Source organism: Hemiscyllium ocellatum, chromosome 46, assembly GCF_020745735.1.
Source record: "Hemiscyllium ocellatum isolate sHemOce1 chromosome 46, sHemOce1.pat.X.cur, whole genome shotgun sequence".
Classification (NCBI taxonomy): domain Eukaryota; kingdom Metazoa; phylum Chordata; class Chondrichthyes; order Orectolobiformes; family Hemiscylliidae; genus Hemiscyllium; species Hemiscyllium ocellatum.
Window position 1 is genome coordinate 5,150,941 of NC_083446.1, and position 19,610 is coordinate 5,170,550.

The 19,610-nt window shown below is 51.2% G+C and overlaps 1 protein-coding gene across 1 annotated transcript in view; it reads left to right on the forward strand.

Annotated features, from left to right (window-relative positions):
• dnajc4 (DnaJ (Hsp40) homolog, subfamily C, member 4) overlaps positions 1-19,610 on the forward strand; it is a 107,595-nt gene that overhangs the window by 83,287 nt on the left and 4,698 nt on the right. The window contains exon 7 of the mRNA XM_060855509.1: positions 4,584-4,670. Within this exon, the coding sequence (XP_060711492.1) occupies positions 4,584-4,670 (87 nt within the window). The remainder of the gene's footprint in view (positions 1-4,583; positions 4,671-19,610) is intronic.

The following is a 19,610-nucleotide window of genomic DNA, read 5'->3' on the forward strand; positions in this document are numbered from 1 at the left end:
CACACACTCACTCATACCCACTATCACACTCTCTCACAAAAAGACACATACACTCTGTCTCTCTGACACACTCACTCACACACGATCACAATCTCTCTCACGCAAACACACTCACTACCACATTCACACACACACTCACATTCACACACACACACTCACTCACACACTATCACATTCTCTCTCACACAAACACACTCACTACCACATTCACATACACACACTATCACACTCACTCACGTAAACACACTCACTACCACATTCACGCACACACTCAGTCACACACTATCACACTCTCTCTCACACAAACACACTACCACATACACACACACACACACTCACACACACACAATCACATTTACACACACACACTCACTCACTCACTCACACACTATCACACACTCTCACACACACTCACTACCACATACACACACACTCACACTCTCTCTCGCACACTCACTCACACTCAACACCCCCACCCTCCCCCGCTGTATGCTGTATGATAAGGTGCTGCAGAAAATTCTGTTCTCCCTTCGACAACCAAAACAGGCAGGGCCTTGGTATCAGCAGCAATTGGACAGTAAGAATCACAGAAACAGAGAACAGTGACAGGCACAAAGGAGGCCATTTGGCCCGTTGTAGCAGTGCTGGCCTTCTGATTCACCATGTACCATTCCCTGCCCCACTTCCCCACCCCAGTGCCCTGCACGTGCTGCTCCAGCTGATTGAACTGTGATCAATGGCCACCTCGAAACAATGTGAAGCCAAACATCTCCCATGTTTTAATCTTTCTCAGCGCCGATAGGCCTTCATAGTGTGTGCCTGAGAAATGCTGTCTCTGGTGTGTAGCTGTTACAGAAACTGGCTCAGCTCTGTGTGAACATATGTCGTTTATCAGCAACGATGTGAACTCCCAGCAAAGAATGAAAATGTAATTAACATTTGCTTACATTAGGGCTGCATGTTATATACAGATTGCAATGCAGTAATCTGGGAGTTTAGGTCTGTCCCCTGGATGTTGGCCCACATCCCGTGGTATTCCTTCACTCCACAGTTACTAAAGGCCCACAGGGTTGGCCAGAGAGTTGGGAGTCCGGTCAGACCGCAAGCATTTCTCATTCCACCCCAGTTGCCGAGAATCGGAATTTGCTTCTCAGCCGTTTTGTGACGTAGTGAAGACCCACCCAGCTAGCTCCCAATAAACAGCGAGGTGACACAAAGCAGACCATTGGTACTCCACCACTGTGGGGGGGGGGCTGTTCACAAGGGGGGGGCACCCTCCTGTCTGTACACATTTGAGACCTTCCCAATGCACCCCCAGGAGCTTTCTCAGTCAGTTCAGATTATATTAGTGACACGAGCCCCAAGAGCTGAGGCATCTAAGAGGAGGAGAGACTTCGAGGGCATCCACCCTCAGACAGCTGAAGGCACAACCACCAATGGGGGAGAGACTGAAATCCAAGGCAGGAAGCCAGCATTAGAAAGGGTGTAGAGCTGGCCCAAGAGTTGTAGGGGCTGGAGGGGGTGACAGAGATAGGGAGGGGGAGTAGGGGCTGGAGGGAGGTGACAGAGATAGGGAGGGGGAGTAGGGGCTGGAGGGGGTGACAGAGATAGGGAGGGGGAGTAGGGGCTGGAGGGAGGTGACAGAGATAGGGAGGGGGAGTAGGGGCTGGAGGGAGGTGACAGAGATAGGGAGGGGGAGTAGGGGCTGGAGGGAGGTGACAGAGATAGGGAGGGGGTGTAGGGGCTGGAGGAGTTGACAGAGATAGGGAAGGGGTGTAGGGGCTGGAGGGGGTTACAGAGATAGGGAGGGGGTGTAGGGGGCTGGAGGAGGTGTAGGGGCTGGAGGAGGTGACAGAGGTAGGGCAGGGGTGTAGGGGCTGGAGGAGTTGACAGAGATAGGGAAGGGGTGTAGGGGCTGGAGGGGGTTACAGAGATAGGGAGGGGGTGTAGGGGGCTGGAGGAGGTGTAGGGGCTGGAGGAGGTGACAGAGGTAGGGCAGGGGTGTAGGGGCTGGAGGAGTTGACAGAGATAGGGAAGGGGTGTAGGAGCTGAGGAGTTGACAGAGATAGGGAGGGGGTGTAGAGGCTGGAAGAGGTGACAGAGATAGAGAGGGGGTGTAGCAGCTGGAGGGGGTGACTGAGATAGGGAGGGAGTATAGGCGCTGGAGTGGGCAAGCTGTGATTTGAAATTAAGGGTTTTGATATTTGAAAATAAGAATTTTAACTATGAGGTGTTGCTCACCTGGGGGTCACTGAGAGTCAGCGAGTGGTTGGGGGTGATGGGTGAACAGGGAATGCTGTGAATTGGGATTTGCCTACTCGGGAGTGTGCTGTCCTCAGGCCTATATGGGAACATTGTTTATACTGGGATGAACTCAGGCTTCAAAGAGTCTTCTCAGCTTGGCTGGAGTTCAGCATTTCCTAATCTCTCTCAGATATTCCTCATTCCTGTTTTTAACCCTCTTTCTTTCGAGTGCTGATGGATTTTGTGTCCCCTGGGCCCAGACTGTCTCACAAGGATGTTATTGGTGGGACCATACATTCCACTCCTGCAACGCTTGGTCTTGAGCAACCGCTGAACAAGGTCAGAGTGCCCTGGCCCACTCACTGTGCACTGTGGTGCATTGTATCCAGACCTCAGACTGACACCAGCCCAGACTTACTACCCAGACTGCAGTCCCTGTCACTGAGCGCCTGACCATAGAACAGTACAGCACAGGAATATGCCCTGCAGCCCACAATGTTGCTCCAAACATTACGCCCAGTTCAACTCATCCCTTCTGCCTGCCCTTGCTCTATATCTGGAGAAAGTGAGGACTGCAGCTGCTGGGCATCAGAGTCCAGAGAGTGGTGCTGGAAAAGCACATCAGGACAGGAAGCATCCAAGGAGCAGGAGAATCAGTGTTTCGGGCATAAGCCCTTCTTCTTTCCTGATGAAGGGCTTATGCCCCAAACGTGGATTCTCCTGCTCCTCAGATGCTGCCTGACCTGCTGTGCTTTTCCAGCACCACTCTCTCAACCCTTGGTCCATTTCCCTCCATTCCTTGCATATCCACGTGCTGATCAAACACACTGATTGTATCTGCCTCCACCGCCACCCCATGCAGTGCGTTCCAGACTCCCCTCACTTTCTGTGTAAAATAACTTGCCCCCCAACATCCTGTTTGACCTTTCCCCCTCTCACCTCAAATGCGTGCCGCCTAGTTTTAGACATTTCAATTCTGGGAAATAGATCCTGATCGTCAGCCCTGTCTGTGCATTTCATAATTTGATAGATTTCTATCAACCTCCAGAGAAAACAGCCTGAGTTTTTCCAGCCTCTCCTTATAGCTCCTACCCTCTAATCCAGGCAGCTTCCTGGGAACCCTTTTCTCCACCCTCTCCAAAGCTTCCACATCCTTCCTGTAACGTGGCAACCAGAATTGAACACAATACTCTGAGTGCGGCCGAACCAGAGTCTTATAACACTGCAACATGACATCCTGACTCTAACACTCAATTGAGACCAATGAAGGTAAGCATGCGATACACCTCCTTTACCAAACCTATCTACTGGCAGGGCCACCTTCAAGGAACTATGGGCTTGAATCCCAAGATCCTTATGTACATCAATGCTGTTCAGGGTCCTGCCATTAATTATATCGTTTTCCTTAACATTTGATCCCCCAAAGTGCAGCATTTCACACTTTTCCCGGATTAAACTCCATCTGCCATTTCTCCACCCATATCTGCAATTGAAAATGAGCTTCGAATTGGTCAGCACAGCATCATGGGCTGAAGGGCCTGCACTGACTGTCATATTCGATGTTCTATGATCCATATCCTTTGACAACCTTTTACACTACCCACAACTCCACCAAGTTTTGTACCATCTGCAACCTTACTAACCAACCCATTACTATCCGAGTCATTTATATATATATGTGTATATATATATAAGTGCCGAGGGGTTTTTGGAATTGAATCTGGACCATCAGGAACACTCAGTGGACCTCCTGTTCTCCCTCACTCTGTGCCGTCTCTTTTATTTGTTCATGGGAGCTGGGCCTTACTGATAAGGTATATCTTGCACATCTCTCATTGCCTCTTGAGGAGGAGATGGTGACTGCAGTCCATGGGATGTGGGTGCACAATGCTGTTGGGGAGGTGGAATCGGGAATTTTGATGCCGTGACAGTGAAAGTCTTCATCAAGCTGAGTGTGAAGGTCGTCGCTGGGTGGTCCGTCTGGTTTTACTCCCATTCGCACAGGGGTTTGATGCAGCCAAGTGGTTTGCAGAACCTTCAGCAGAGGTAGCTAAGGCTGTAGACATGGAGTTTGCTTCTTTATGTTGGCCAGACTGCGTACAGTTGGCAGATTTGCCTCCCTGAATCCCATTGCAATCTGGCAGTATCACAGTGACTATGCCTGTGGACTGCCTTTACCCTTCCAGAGTTAAATTTAAATTGTGCCGGAACCCTGGTGCAGATTTATACAAGTCCAGGAGACCCCCCCCCTCAGCATTGTTGTATTGGAGCAGTGCAAATGGTGGGAATTGTGACCAGTGAAACACCACCTTTGTAAATCAGAGCATCTTGTCTTGCAGGAAACTGGAAGAATTCCACAGAAGTTTTATGGCCGACAAGGACCGAGCCATCACGGAGATCTACAACAAATCCAAGGAGCAAGCAAGGTAACTGTCCCACATCAGGCAAAAGCTGAAAGCTAGAGACCTGAGAGTACACAGACAGACACACACACACACACACACACACACACACTCTCACACACACACACACACACACACACACACACACACACACACACACACACACACACACACACTCACCCACAGACACACACACACTCTCACACACACACAGACATACACACACACACACACTCACACAGACACACACACATAGACACACACACAGACATACACACACAGTTAGACAGACACACACACACACAAGTGCACACACATACACACACAGACACATACACACACACATTCAGACACACATACACATACAGACACACACACAGACACACACACAGACATACACACACAGACACACACACACACAGATACACACACAGACAGACACACACACACACAGACACATACACACACACATGCAGACACACATACACATACAGACACACACACAGACACACACACACACACACACACACACACACAAACAGAGACAGACAGACACACACACACACACACACCAGCCCTCCCCCTGGGCTGGGTTTGAATCTCCACACTCCCACCATGTTGAGAGCGGGCCCCCCCAGCCCAGCGGTGGTGGCTCTTTGGAAGGCCAGTGTCACGAGCCCCCACTGTGTCCCTGAACCCTGCACCTTCTTGTTTTCCTCTTTATTGTGAGTCTAAGAGCCCCCCCAGCTCTGCAACCTCTCCTTTCAAATTCCTTGACCAAGTCCCCTTGGAGACAGTGAGGTCTGCAGATGCTGGAGATCAGAGTTGGGAGTGTATTGCTGGAAAAGCGCAGCAAGTCAGGCGTCCCCTGTCCATCGGACAGCTCCCAGCTTCTGCAGTTGCCCTCATTTCACCCCCCCTCCCTCCATCCCAGCATCTCACCTGCTTCCCCCTCTTCCCCCACCCCCACCCCAAACATCTTCAAAGCACTGACTTCCCATCTCAGATTGGGGCTGGGGTGGGGAGCTGAAAATGTGTTGCTGGTTAAAGCACAGCAGGTTAGGCAGCATCCAAGGAACAGGAAATTCGACGTTTCGGGCCAGAGCCCTTCATCAGGAATGGAAGGCTTCGCTGAGCCATGTGGACAAGCGAATCTGTGCCTAGGAGTACACGAGCTGCTGACAACCTCCAACGTCACTTGTGGGTCTGACAGTCAGCTCAGGCTCCATCGGAACTGTCAACACACTTTCTCCCCAGCACGCCATCTCCCCACTGCTACTGCTGAGATGCTGTCCCCCTCCACCCTTCCTGGCAGCTGTGATGAAAAGTCACCAGGACTGGGAACGTCAGCTTGCTGTCTTTCTCCCCCCAGCTGCTGCCTGACCCGCTGTGATGCCCAGCATGGTTTTGTTTTCCGTACAGATTCCAGCATCTACAGTTATTTGCTGCTAGCTAAAGCTGCTGTGATCCAGCCGGTCACAGCGATCGGAGAGTGCTCATGTCCGTGGCATTCCTCCTTTCACTTTGCCCTCATTGGAGGGGGGAGGGGGATTTAGCCTCCGTGGGTTAACTTTTATTCATTCATGAAACGTGGGTGCCGCTAGCTGTGCCCAGCGTTTATTGCCCATCCCTAGTTGCCCCCCCCCCCCTTGAGAAGGTGATGGTGAGCAGCGTGTTTGAACCGCTGCAGTTCCCCCGCTGGGATTTGACCCACAATACCCTCAGAAGGGAATTCCACCATCCTGACCCAGTGACAGCGAAGGAACGGCAATATGTTGGAGAGGAACTCTGCAGGGCGTGGTGCCCCCATGTATCTGCTGCCCTTGTCCTTCTAGACAGAAGTGCTTGTGTGTTCGGAAGGTGCTGTCTACGGAGTTTGGGTGAGTTTCTGCATCGCATCTTAGAGGTGGCACACACTGCTGAGCGTTGGTCGTGGGAGGAGCGGTGGGGGTAGTGCCAATCAAGGGGGGCTGCTTTGTCCTGGACAGTGTGGAGCTTCTCGAGTGCTGTTGGCGCTGCCCCTATCCAGGGGAAGTGGGGAGTATCCCACCACTCTCCTGACGTTGTGCCTTGTCGATAGTGGTCAGGTTGGGCGGCGAGGTCCTGGCTGCAGGATTCCTGTGTTTACAGTGCTTCCCCGCTGGGGAGATGCTGAGCAGTTGGACAGCGCAGCCATGGCTGTCTTGTTTCGGAGTGAGGAGTGCGGGCTTTGTCTGGTCCCTCAACAACAGAGGTGTCCAACGGGCAGTGCCCGTTCCGCCTGTGCCCACACCCTCTGTGCACACACACACACACTGACAGCCCATGCTGACTTTGCCGAACCTCACTTTGTAGTTGATAGGAGGGTCTCGGTGCTATCCTTCAACATAAAACAGGAGGAGGCCTCTCACCCCCTCCAAACCTGTTGTAGACTGGCAGCTCGATCACATTTACCTCCTACCACCCACCTTGGCTCAGCAGCCTTCAGCTGCCCCTGCCCGACCAGAGACCTGCCGGTAGGCCAGCGGTTGGAAACACAGTTTATCAAGGTCAGGCGACCTGAGGGTGAGACGTATGAGATTCTCAGATGTTTCGACAGAGCAGGGAGAAGGAGCAGGGTGGCAAGCCGGTCAGGGCAGGGTGAGCTCCCACCATTCTGAGATGAGGGGCCAGCCATTTTGTCTGGGAGCAGGAGCAATCCCAAGACTTGGCGGCGCAGCGAGGGGTGAACTTTTGGAATTTTCTCCGAACCCACAGTGAGAGCTGTGGATTCTCGATATATTCAGGATGGATTTTTAGCCATTAGAGGATTAAGGGATTGAGTGGGAAGGTGGAGGGGAGAGATATGATCAGTCACGAGCCCATTGTGAAGCAGTGCTGCCTCAGGGGGCTGAATGGCCTCCTCCTGTTGTTTCATTCTGAAATCTCAGAAAGGTTCTTCCCTGGGCAAGACTGGTGTTTAAATAGGGCATTCTGGGAAGTTGGGTCATTGAGTGAGCGTGTGTGAGTAAGTGTATGTGTGTGTGAGAGAGAATGTACATGTGTAGACGTGTGTGTGTGACAGTGAGTGTGTATGTATGAGTGAGAATATGTGAGAGCGAGTATGTATGTGTGAAAGAGTATGATAATGAGTATTTGTGTATGTGTGTATCTGAATAAGAGAGTGATTGAGTTGTGAATGAATGGTGTGAGACTGTGTGAGATAGAGTGTGTATGTGTGTGTGTGTATGAGGATATGTGAGAGAGAGTGAGTAATTATGTGCCTGTGAGTCTGTGTGAGGGAATGTGTGTGAGGGAATGTGTATGCGTCAGAAAGTGAATAAATGTGTGTGAGGATGTGTGGTGAGTGTTTGTGTCTGAGTGAATAAGTGTGTGTGAGTGAGTGGGAGTGTGTGTGTCTGAGTGAGTGAGTGGGAGTGTGTCTGAGTGAGTGAGTGTTTGTGTCTGAGTGAGTGGGAGTGTGTGTGTCTGAGTGTGGGAGTGTGTCTGTCTGAGTTAGTGAGTGTGTGTGTCTGAGTGTGGGAGTGTGTCTGTCTGAGTTAGTGAGTGTGTGTGTCTGAATGTGGGAGTGTATGTCTGAGTGTGGGAGTGTGAGTGACTAAGTGTGTGTGAGTGAGTGGGAGTGTGTGTGTCTGAGTGAGTAGGAGTGTGTGTGTCTGAGTGAGTAGGAGTGTGTGTGTGTGAGTGAGTGGGAGTGTGTGTGTCTGAGTGAGTAGGAGTGTGTGTGTCTGAGTGAGTAGGAGTGTGTGTGTCTGAGTGAATGAGTGGGAGTGTGTGTGTCTGAGTGAGTAGGAGTGTGTGTGTGTCTGAGTGAGTAGGAGTGTGTGTGTGTGAGTGAGTGGGAGTGTGTGTGTGTGAGTGAGTGGGAGTGTGTGTGTGTGAGTGGGTGGGAGTGTGTGTGTCTGAGTGAGTAGGAGTGTGTGTGTCTGAGTGAGTGAGTGGGAGTGTGTGTGTCTGAGTGAGTGTGTGTATGTGAGTGAGTGGGAGTGTGTGTCTGAGTGAGTAGGAGTGTGTGTGTCTGAGTGAGTGAGTGTATGTGAGTGAGTGGGAGTGTGTGTCTGAGTGAGTGAGTGTATGTGAGTGAGTGGGAGTGTGTGTGTGAGTGAGTGAGTGTATGTGAGTGAGTGGGAGTGTGTGTCTGAGTGAGTGAGTGTATGTGAGTGAGTGGGAGTGTGTGTCTGAGTGAGTGAGAGTGTGTGTGTGAGTGAGTGAGTGTATGTGAGTGAGTGGGAGTGTGTGTGTCTGAGTGTGGGAGTGTGAGTGGGAGTGTGTGTGTGAGTGAGTGAGTGTATGTGAGTGAGTGGGAGTGTGTGTGTCTCTGAGTGAGAGTGGGAGTGTGTGTGTCTGAGTTAGTGAGTGAGAGTGTGTGTGTGTCAGTGAGTGAGTGTATGTGAGTGAGTGGGTGTGTGTGTGTCTGAGTGAGTGAGTGTATGTGAGTGAGTGGGTGTGTGTGTGTCTGAGTGAGTGAGTGTATGTGAGTGAGTGGGAGTGTGTGTGTCTGAGTGAGTGGGAGTGTGTGTGTGAGTGGGAGTGTGTGTGTGAGTGAGTGAGTGTATGTGAGTGAGTGGGTGTGTGTGAGTGAGTGTATGTGAGTGAGTGGGTGTGTGTGTGTCTGAGTGTGGGAGTGTGAGTGGGAGTGTGTGTGTCTGAGTGAGTGGGAGTGTGTGTGTGAGTGGGAGTGTGTGTGTGAGTGGGAGTGTGTGTGTCTGAGTGTGGGAGTGTGAGTGGGAGTGTGTGTGTCTGAGTGAGTGAGTGGGAGTGTGTGTGTGAGTGAGTGGGAGTGTGTGTGTCTGAGTGAGTGAGTGGGAGTGTGTGTGTCTGAGTGAGTAAGTGCGTGTGTCTGAGTGTGTGTGTCTGTGAGTGGGAGTGTGTGTCTGAGTGAGTGGGAGTGTGTGTGTGAGTGAGTGAGTGGGAGAGTGTGTCTCTGAGTGAGTGTGTGTGTGTCTGAGTGTGGGAGTGTGTGTCTGAGTGAGTGGGTGTGTGTCTGAGTAAGTGGGAGTGTGTGTGTCTGAGTGAGTGGGAGTGTGTGTCTCTGAGTGAGTGAGTGAGAGTGTGTGTGTGTCAGTGAGTGAGTGAGAGTGTGTGTGTGTCAGTGAGTGAGTGGGAGAGTGTGTCTCTGAGTGAGTGTGTGTGTGTCTGAGTGTGGGAGTGTGTGTCTGAGTGAGTGGGTGTGTGTCTGAGTAAGTGGGAGTGTGTGTGTCTGAGTGAGTGGGAGTGTGTGTCTCTGAGTGAGTGAGTGAGAGTGTGTGTGTGTCAGTGAGTGAGTGTATGTGAGTGAGTGGGAGTGTGTGTCTCTGATTGAGTGAGTGAGAGTGTGTGTGTGTCAGTGAGTGAGTGTATGTGAGTGAGTGGGAGAGTGAGTGTCTGGGTGAGTGGGAGTGTGTGTCTGAGTGAGTAAATGTGTGTCAGTGAGTGGGAGTGTGTGTGTCTGAGTGTGGGAGTGAATGTGAGTGAGTGGGAGTGTGTGTGTCTGAGTGAGTGGGAGTGTGTGTGTCTGAGTGAGTGAGTGTATGTGAGTGAGTGGGAGTGTGTGTGTCTGAGTGAGTGGGAGTGTGTGTGTCTGAGTGAGTGAGTGTATGTGAGTGAGTGGGAGTGTGTGTCTGAGTGTGGGAGTGTGTATCTGAGTGTGGGAGTGTGTGTCTGAGTGTGGGAGTGTATGTGAGTCAGTGGGAGTGTGTGTGTCTGAGTGAGTGAGTGTGTGTATCTGAGTGTGGGAGTGTGTGTGTCTGAGTGAGTGAGTGTATGTGAGTGGGTGGGAGTGTGTGTGTCTGAGTGTGGGAGTGTGTGTGTCTGAGTGAGTGAGTGTATGTGAGTGGGTGAGGGTGTGTGTGTCTGAGTGTGGGAGTGTGTGTCTGAGTGTGGGAGTGTGTGTGTGTCTGAGTGTGTGTGTCTGAGTGAGTGAGTGTGTGTGTCTGAGTGTGGGAGTGTGTGTGTCTGAGTATGGGAGTATATGTGAGTGAGTGGGTGTGTGTGTGTCTGAGTGAGTAAGTGTATGTGAGTGAGTGGGTGGGTGTGTGTCTGAGTGAGTGAGTGGATGTGAGTGAGTGGGAGTGTGTGTGTCTGAGTGTGGGAGTGTGTGTGTCTGAGTGAGTGAGTGTATGTGAGTGGGTGGGAGTGTGTGTGTCTGAGTGTGGGAGTGTGTGTCTGAGTGAGTGAGTGTATGTGAGTGGGTGGGAGTGTGTGTGTCTGAGTGAGTGGGAGTGTGTGTGTCTGAGTGAGTGAGTGTATGTGAGTGAGTGGGAGTGTGTGTCTGAGTGTGGGAGTGTGTATCTGAGTGTGGGAGTGTGTGTCTGAGTGTGGGGGTGTATGTGAGTCAGTGGGAGTGTGTGTGTCTGAGTGAGTGAGTGTATGTGAGTGAGTGGGAGTGTGTGTGTCTGAGTGTGGGAGTGTGTGTATCTGAGTGTGGGAGTGTGTGTGTCTGAGTGAGTGAGTGTATGTGAGTGGGTGGGAGTGTGTGTGTCTGAGTGTGGGAGAGTGCGTGTCTGAGTGAGTGAGTGTATGTGAGTGGGTGAGAGTGTGTGTGTCTGAGTGTGGGAGTGTGTGTATCTGAGTGTGGGAGTGTGTGGGAGTGTGTGTCTGAGTGTGGGAGTGTGTGTGTGTCTGAGTGTGGGAGTGTGTGTGTCTGAGTGTGTGTGTCTAAGTATGGGAGTATATGTGAGTGAGTGGGTGTGTGTGTCTGAGTGAGTAAGTGTATGTGAGTGAGTGGGTGTGTGTGTGTCTGAGTGAGTGAGTGTATGTGAGTGAGTGGGTGTGTGTGTGTCTGAGTGAGTGAGTGTATGTGAGTGGGTGGGAGTGTGTGTGTCTGAGTGAGTGAGTGTATGTGAGTGAGTGGGAGTGTGTGTGTCTGAGTGTGGGAGTGTGTGTCTGAGTGTGGGAGTGTGTGTGTCTGAGTGTGGGAGTGTGTGTGTCTGAGTGTGGGAGTGTGTGTGTGTCTGAGTGTGTGTGTCTGAGTATGGGAGTATATGTGAGTGAGTGGGTGTGTGTGTGTCTGAGTGAGTAAGTGTATGTGAGTGAGCGGGAGTGTGTGTGAGTGAGTCTATGTAAGTGAGTATGAGAGAGTGTGGGACTGCGAGTGTGATTGTGTGTGAACGTGTGTGTGGGATATCTTTATGTCATTGGTTCTCTCACACACACACACACACACACACACACACACACACACACACACACACACACACTGCATTACCAGATGTTCTGTGGCCAGCATGCTGTTCCCTCGCTCCTCAATGACAGGCAGCAGATTGTTCACTTCCTCCAACAGTATTGAAAGTGACTGGACAGCTCACAGGAGGGCTGGGCAGGCGCTGGGTAAGTGCTACCCAAGGGTGATGCAGTGTCAGGGCAGGAGGCGGACACACTCAGCAAGGGGACACCCTGCAAAGGTTGCGATGTCGTTGGGGGGACCGATTTGAGAATTTTAGGCAGAATTGGCAGGAGCAAAGGTGTGATCCGGCTTAGCCTCAGCCAGACGCTGAGGGTCCTGCAGGCAAGCAGTCATCGAGTGGGAGGCAGTTGTGGGGGTGAAGAGGGCTGTAGATTCCCAGTCTCTGATGCTAAGGCTGAGCAGGTGGGACAGAAAAGGTTGGAAGGGTATGCCAGTGAAATAATTTCACATTTATCCCTTGACAGTTACTTCAGAAGAGAAAATCTGTGGCTCAAAGTCTCTGTGCTGTTTGTGGCAACTTCCTGTGCACAAATTGCCAACTGAGTTTCCCACAACAGCGAGTGCATTTCAAAAATCACTGCAAGGCTTTGGGATGCCAGAGGTGCTAGCCAAATGCAGTGTGCTTCCTTCAGGTTGTGCTGCAGAAAGGGTGAGAGACCCGGGGTCAGCTGACCCCACGGATGTGACTGAAGCCTAGACCTTGCTCCTGCATATCAGGGCACCTGTTTCCCCACAGCTCACTGCTGCTGTGAACTTCACCAGTCGAGATAACATCGGCTGCAGCTTGCCAGTCGAGACTGGCCCACTCCTGTTCCGCTTCATGGAAACTTTAACCAAACTTGCTGTATGACTCAGCTTCTCACCTGCGAATGCAACATCATTTCACGGTGACTTTGAACTCTCCGTTTTCCTTATTGTACCTGGGAGTGTGTGATGGGGACAGCATACAAGCTGCTTTATCTCCCCTACTCTTTCAGTTTGAAAGGAGGAGAGAGAGCTTTACCCTGCATCTAGCCCTCCCCTTCGAGTGTTTGATGGGGACAGTGTAGAGAGAGCTTCACTCTGTATCTAACCCCATGCTGTCCCTGTCCTGGGAGTGTTTGATGGGGCCACAGTGTAGAGGGAGCTTTACCCTGTATCTAACCCCGTGCTGTCCCTGTCCTGGGGAGTGTTTGATGGGGGGGGGGACAGTGTAGAGGGAGCTTTACTCTGTATCTAACCCTATACTGTCCCTGTCCTGGGGAGTGTTTGATGGGGCCACAGTGTAGAGGGAGCTTTACCCTGTATCTAACCCCGTGCTGTCCCTGTCCTGGGGAGTGTGTGATGGGGGGACAGTGTCAAGGGAGCTTTACTCTGTATCTAAGCCCGTTCTGTCCCTCTCCCTGGGAGTATTTGATGGGGGACAGTGTAGAGGGAGCTTTACTCTGTATCTAACCCTGTGCTGTCCCTGTCCTGGGGAGTGTTTGATGGGGGACAGTGTAGAGGAAGATTTACTCTGTATCTAACCCCGTGCTGTCCCTGTCCTGGGGAGTGTTTGATGGGGGACAGTGTAGAGAAAGCTCTACCCTGTATCTAACCCCGTGCTGTCCCTGTCCTGGGGAGTGTTTGATGGGGGACAGTGTAGAGAAAGCTCTACCCTGTATCTAACCCCGTGCTGTCCCTGTCCTGGGAGTGTTTGATGGGGGACAGTGTAGAGAGAGCTTTACTCTGTATCTAACCCCGTGCTGCCCCTGCCCTGGTGATTGTTTGATGGGGGACAGTGTAGAGGGAGCTTTGCTCTGTATCTAACCCTGTGCTGTCCCTGTCCTGGAGAGTATTTGATGGGGGACAGTGTAGAGGGAGCTTTACTCTGTATCTAACCCCATGCTGTCCCTGTCCTGGGGAGTGTTTGATGGGGGACAGTCCTCGAGGAACTATTCTGTTGAATTTTCCTTCAGACTGTTGAAGATGTGTGCGCGACATACATGAACCTGCAGCTTTTGTTTGTAGAAAGTGAACACATTGAGCATGCATTCTGGGAACTATCGCAGACCATTCCCTCATCGAGCACATGCCTGCTCTTTGACAGATCTCCCCAGTCAGTGTGTCTGACCTCGCCTGTTGGCCTATACTACTTGTTCCTTTTCAAGGTTAAGAAAGCCCGGTAGTCTAGGGAAGAATGCCAGCACAAGTGTTTGAGGGGTCACCAGTGGGCACAGCATGATCCCAAGGTTACTAATCCTTGTTGACATCCAGGGAACATCCATGCCCTTGTGAGAAAAAAGCTCCTCAAAATCTGAGCTCAATGACAGGAACAATTGCCTATCTTTGATCCCCCCTCTGCCACACCACTGAATGAGTGAAAATTACCTCTCTGAATCTTTGGGACAACCCTAGATAATTCAGTGCAGAATGTTTCCTGGTCACCTCTGGCCTGAGACTCTGCAGTGAGGTTGAGTGTAAGACTTTAGAGTCATAGCGAACAGACTCTTCACTCCAACTCGTCCATGCTGACCAGATATGTTAAATTAATCTAGTCCCATTTGCCAGCACTTGGCCCATATCCCTCTAAACCCTTCCTATTCATGTCCCCATCCAGATGCCTTTTAAATGTTGCAATTGTACCAACTTTCACCACTTCCTGTGGCAGCTCATTCCATACACGCACCACCCTCTGTGTGAAAAAGTTGCCCCTTAGCTCCCTTTGAAATCTTTCCCTTCTCACCTTAAACCTGTGCCCTCTAGTTCTGGACTCCCCTACCCTGTAGAAAAAAAAGGCTTTCCACCCTATCTATGCCCCTCATGATTTTATAAACCCCGATAAGGTCTGTCCTCAAGTTCCAGGAAGAACATGCAATCGGATCAAAGCCACAGACAATTTGGCCTATCTGCTCCATGCTGGTTTTTCGACTCCACCTGAGCCCTGCTCTTTACCACCTTGCCAATCTTCTGTTCAGGTCCTTTTGTCTCTCCCTTGTGTGTTTGTCCTCCGTCTCCCTTTCCTCCCTCGCAGATCCATGTGCGTCCCTCCACCACAGGCGTCTCTTCAAAATGGCTGCTCGCCAGCTCTTCCCCAGGGTCACGGACAGCGAGTGCTGAGACCAGGCAGGGACACTCACCAGCTCCGAAAGAATTAAATAATCGTGCAAGGAGGTAAATTAGAAAAGCTAATGGAATCATTGATTCTGAGAGGAATTGAAAGCAAGAGTAGGGAGGTAATGCTTCAGTTATACAAGGCATTGACAAGACCACATCTGGACAACTGTGTACAGGGTTGGTCTCTTCATTGAAGAAAGGATGTAAGTACATTGGAAACTGTTCAGAGAACCCTGAGGTGGGGGAGTCCAGAACTAGAGGGCATAGGTTTAAGGTGAGCGGGGCAAGATAGAGGGTGGTATGTGTATGGAATGATCTGCCAGAGGAAGTGGTGGAGGCTAGTACAGTTACAACACTTAAAAGACATCTGGGTGGGTATATGAATAGGAAGGGTTTGGAGGGATGTGGGCCACACACTGGCAAATGAGACTAGACTGGGTTGAGATATCTGGCCGGCATGGAGGAGTTGGACCGAAGGGTCTGTTTCTGTGCTGTATATCTCCATGACTCTTAAGTTTTACCAGACTGATACTTGGAACTAGAATGGTGCTAGAAAAGCACAGCAGGGCAGGCAGCATCCGAGGAGCAGGAAAATCGCCTGACCCCCCTGCTGTGCTTTTCCAGCACCACTCTAATCTGGACTCTGCTCTCCAGCATCTGCAGCCCTCACTTTTGCCTGATACCTGGAATTGGAGGGGGGGGAAAACAAAAAATGCTGGAGATGACAGCGGGTCAGACAGCATCCAAGCTGAGTCATCACAGCAGGGTCAGCTCGACTCGAAATGTTAGCTTGCTCACTGTCTCGGCACGGATGCTGCATGACCTGCTGTGATTTCCAACATTTTTCTTGTTTTCGGTAAAGATTCCAGCATCTGCGGTAATTTGCCGCTGGAATTGGTGGGTTGTTTTATTGAGGAAAGGCCTTGATTGAAACATGGAAGATCCTGAGGGACTTGACGCATGGAGGCCATTTCCTGTCACGGGAGAATTTCGAACCGGTGTGGGGGAGAGGCAGGGGGTGAGGTCACTGTTTGTAAATGAGGGCTCACCCACTTCAGACAGAGATGAGGAGAATTTCTCTCCCACAGAGAGGACCCGTGGAAGTTTCTTCCTCAAAAGGTGGTGGAAGCAGAGTCCTTGCAGATTTTTAAGGCCGAGGTAGATAGCTTCTTGATAAATAAGGATGAGGGAGGGGAGTGGAAATGTGGAGTAATCAAATCAAGCTCGAGGGGCCAAATCCGCTTCCTGATGCATACGTGAGAAAGAAACACGTGTCCTGTTCACCTGATGGGAGTGACGTTCTCCCCATTCCCTATGGACAGACATTTCCCCTGAATCCCCAATTGTATTGTGAGTGACCATCTCCTTTCGGTGGTTGGAGAGGATGCAGATACGGTGTACAAGGATGTTAGCAGGGCTGGACGATTTAGGGTAAAAGGAGAGAATGGATAGGCTGGGACTTCTGTCTCTGGAGAGTAGGAAGTTAAGGGACAGAGATGTACAGCACAGTAAAAGACCCTTCGGTCCAAGTGTGCATACTGACCAGATATCCTAAATGAATCTACTCCCGTTTGTCAGTCCATATCCCTTCCTAATCATGTACCCAACAAGATGGCATGCAGAGGGTTACCTTATCGAGTTTGTCAGTCCATATCCCTTCCTAATCATGTACCCCAACAAGATGGCATACAGAGGGTAACCTTATCGAGTTTGTCAGTCCATATCCCTTCCTAATCATGTACCCCAACAAGATGGCATGCAGAGGGTTACCTTATCGAGTTTGTCAGTCCATATCCCTTCCTAATCATGTACCCCAACAAGATGGCATACAGAGGGTAACCTTATCGAGTTTGTCAGTCCATATCCCTTCCTATTCATGTACCCCAACAAGATGGCATACAGAGGGTAGCCTTATCGAGTTATTGAGACAATAATGAGCAGCACAGATAAGGTAAACAGCCAAGGGTAGGGGGAGTCCAAAGCTAGAGGGACCAGGTTTAAGGTCAGAGGGGAACAATATAAAAGTGACCTGCAGAGGGTGGTTTGTGTGTGGAATGAACTGTCACAGGAAGTGGTGGATGCAGGTACAGTTCCAACACTGAACACTGAAAAGGCATTTGCACAGGTATGTGAATGGGAGTTAGAGGGGGATGGGCCAAACGCAGGCGAGTGAAACGAGGTTCATTTGGGAAACTTGGTGGGCACGGACGGGTTGGACCGAAGGGTCTGTCTCCATGCTGTACTACTCTAAGTGATGCCAACACGTTGCACCAAGTTATCTTCACTTGAAAGCTCAACATTGTCCCTCATACAATATCCAGTCCATCGAGCTGTGAGGAAGCTGCTGATAGAACTGTATCTCTGCCAGTGTGCAACAGCAGCCCTGCCCATCTCTCTCTCCGGGATACAATAGACATACCATGGCTGCTTCCTTTAGATAAGGTGGCTCGGACAGAGGGGTTAAAGTTCAGTTTGGACAGGCAGTCGGGCTGATTTATTTACATTGAAACAGCTTTCTCCCAGGCATTGGTAGTTTTGGAATCAGGTCAGCCCGTGTTCCAGGGACTGATAACCCGTCCGGCAGCCTCCAGTTCAGAGCCACCGCTGGGGAGGTCTGCCCACCTCGCCCCCGTCACTCAGCAGAGGACGGCATTGAGTTGCAAAGAGTAGAGCCACAGCCACTTGGTTGTACACAGGGCTGCTGAAAAGGCAGACAGTTTACCAGAGGTTTTTGTCTTGCATTCGTAAGGGGCAAAATCCGAACAATCCCAATATTCGAGACAGTGGGAAGGTATGGTGCTTTCTGACCATGGTGTTGTCAAGGAGAAAGGAAGGACGAGCTAAGGGCCAGGGGGATTTGAGAGAGGTGCTAGGGTCAAGCATGTTCCAGATGGTTGGTGTAAATGTACATCGCTTCCACCTAAACCGCACATCTTTCCTCCCACAGTCCAAAGATGTGCGGGTCAGGTGAATTGGCCATGCTAAATTGCCCGTAGTGTTAGGTAAGGGGTAAATGTAGGGCTGCGGGTCGGTGTGGACTTGTTGGGCCGAAGGGCCTGTTTCCACACTGTAAGTAATCTAATCTAATCTAATCTAACGTACCAGCGTCTCATTGTGAGTTCACCTGATGACCTTGCATTGGTTGTGAGTGTAGTTGTCGGACTCTGTCCTGCGGTGGAATCACATCTAATGGTAGCTGTTTCCCTTTGGTTGGGGGCCGGTTGGACTTCCCCAACAAGCAGAGGGGACAGAGGGGACAGACTGAGTGGCAGGACAGCCGGAGGAGTTCAGTCTCTCAGCTCAGGTGTTAGCCTAGGCAACACCAGCGCCCCACCCCAGGAGTCTGGTGATGATGAAGGCCACTGTTCAGAGAGGGGTTGGAAATCAGGTGTCCCACAGGGGGCAGCGTGGGGCATGATCTGTGGTTTAGTCCGTCATCCTCAGGACCACTCCCTCCGTCAGAGCCACCAGGAGGAAAGCAAACAGCTCTGACCACTCCTTCTCCCAACATCATTCTAGCAAATTGCTTCACCTCCTGCAATGGCATGTTGCTGTGGACAGGACAGTTACAGAATCACAGGGTGGTAACAGGACAGAGGAGTCTACTCGGCCCATTGTGTCTGTGCTGGCTCGCCACGTGAGCAATTCGCCTAGTGCGACCCTCCCCACCTCTCTATGCCCCTGCACATTATTACTGTCTGTCTATTTGTCCAGTTTCCTCTTGACAGCCTTGCTGGAAGCTGTCTCCACCTCAGCCTCAGGCAGCCTGTGCAGACTCGAGCCCCTCACAGTGTGAGAATATCTCCCCTCTGGTTATTCTCTCCATCACTTTAACCTGGTGACCTCTCGTTCTTCATCCTGTCTCTCCTGTCCAGCTGGAACACTCCAAAAATCCTCCCCTCAACCTTCTCTTCCAAGCTAGAGAAGTATAGAAACAGGAGTGGACCATTTGGGCCTTTAAGGTAAAAACAAGGACTGCAGATGCTGGAAACCAGAGTTTAGATCAGAGTGGTGCTGGAAGAGCACAGCAGGTCAGGCAGCTTCCAGGGAGCAGTGAAATCGATGTTTCAGGCAAAATCCCTTCATCAGGAATAAAGGCAGTGAGCCTGAGGGGTGCCGAGATAAGTGAGAGGAGGGTGGGGGTGGGGAGAAAGTAGCATAGAGTACAATAGGTGAGTGGGGGAGGGGATGAAGGTGATAGGTCAGGGAGGAGAGGGTGGAGTGGATAGGTGGAAAAGGAGATAGGCAGGTAGGACAAGTCCGGACAAGTCATGGGGACAGTGCTGAGCTGGAAGTTTGGAACTAGGGTGAGGTAGGGGAAGGGGAAATGAGGAAACTGTTGAAGTCCACATTGATTCCCTGGGGTTGAAGTGTTCCGAGGCAGAAGATGAGGCATTCTTCCTCCAGGCGTCTGGTGGTGAGGGAGCGGCAGTGAAGGAGGCCCAGGACCTCCATGTCCTTGGCAGAGTGGGAGGGGGGAGTTGAAATGTTGAGCCACGGGGCTGGTCCACCATCCACATGGCCGACCATGCACCTCAGTACCCTGTTCCTGCTTTCTCCCCTGTCCCCTGAGATCCCTCTTCTACACACAAAGCAGTCCCAGCCTCTCCAATCCGTCCAGTTATGCCTGAAATGCCTCAGCCCTGGAAGTGTTGCTGTGAATCCTTTCTCTGAACACCTTCACATCTTTCCAATAGTGCACTTTCCAGAACTGGATGCCCTCCTGCAGCTGAAACAAGTTCAGC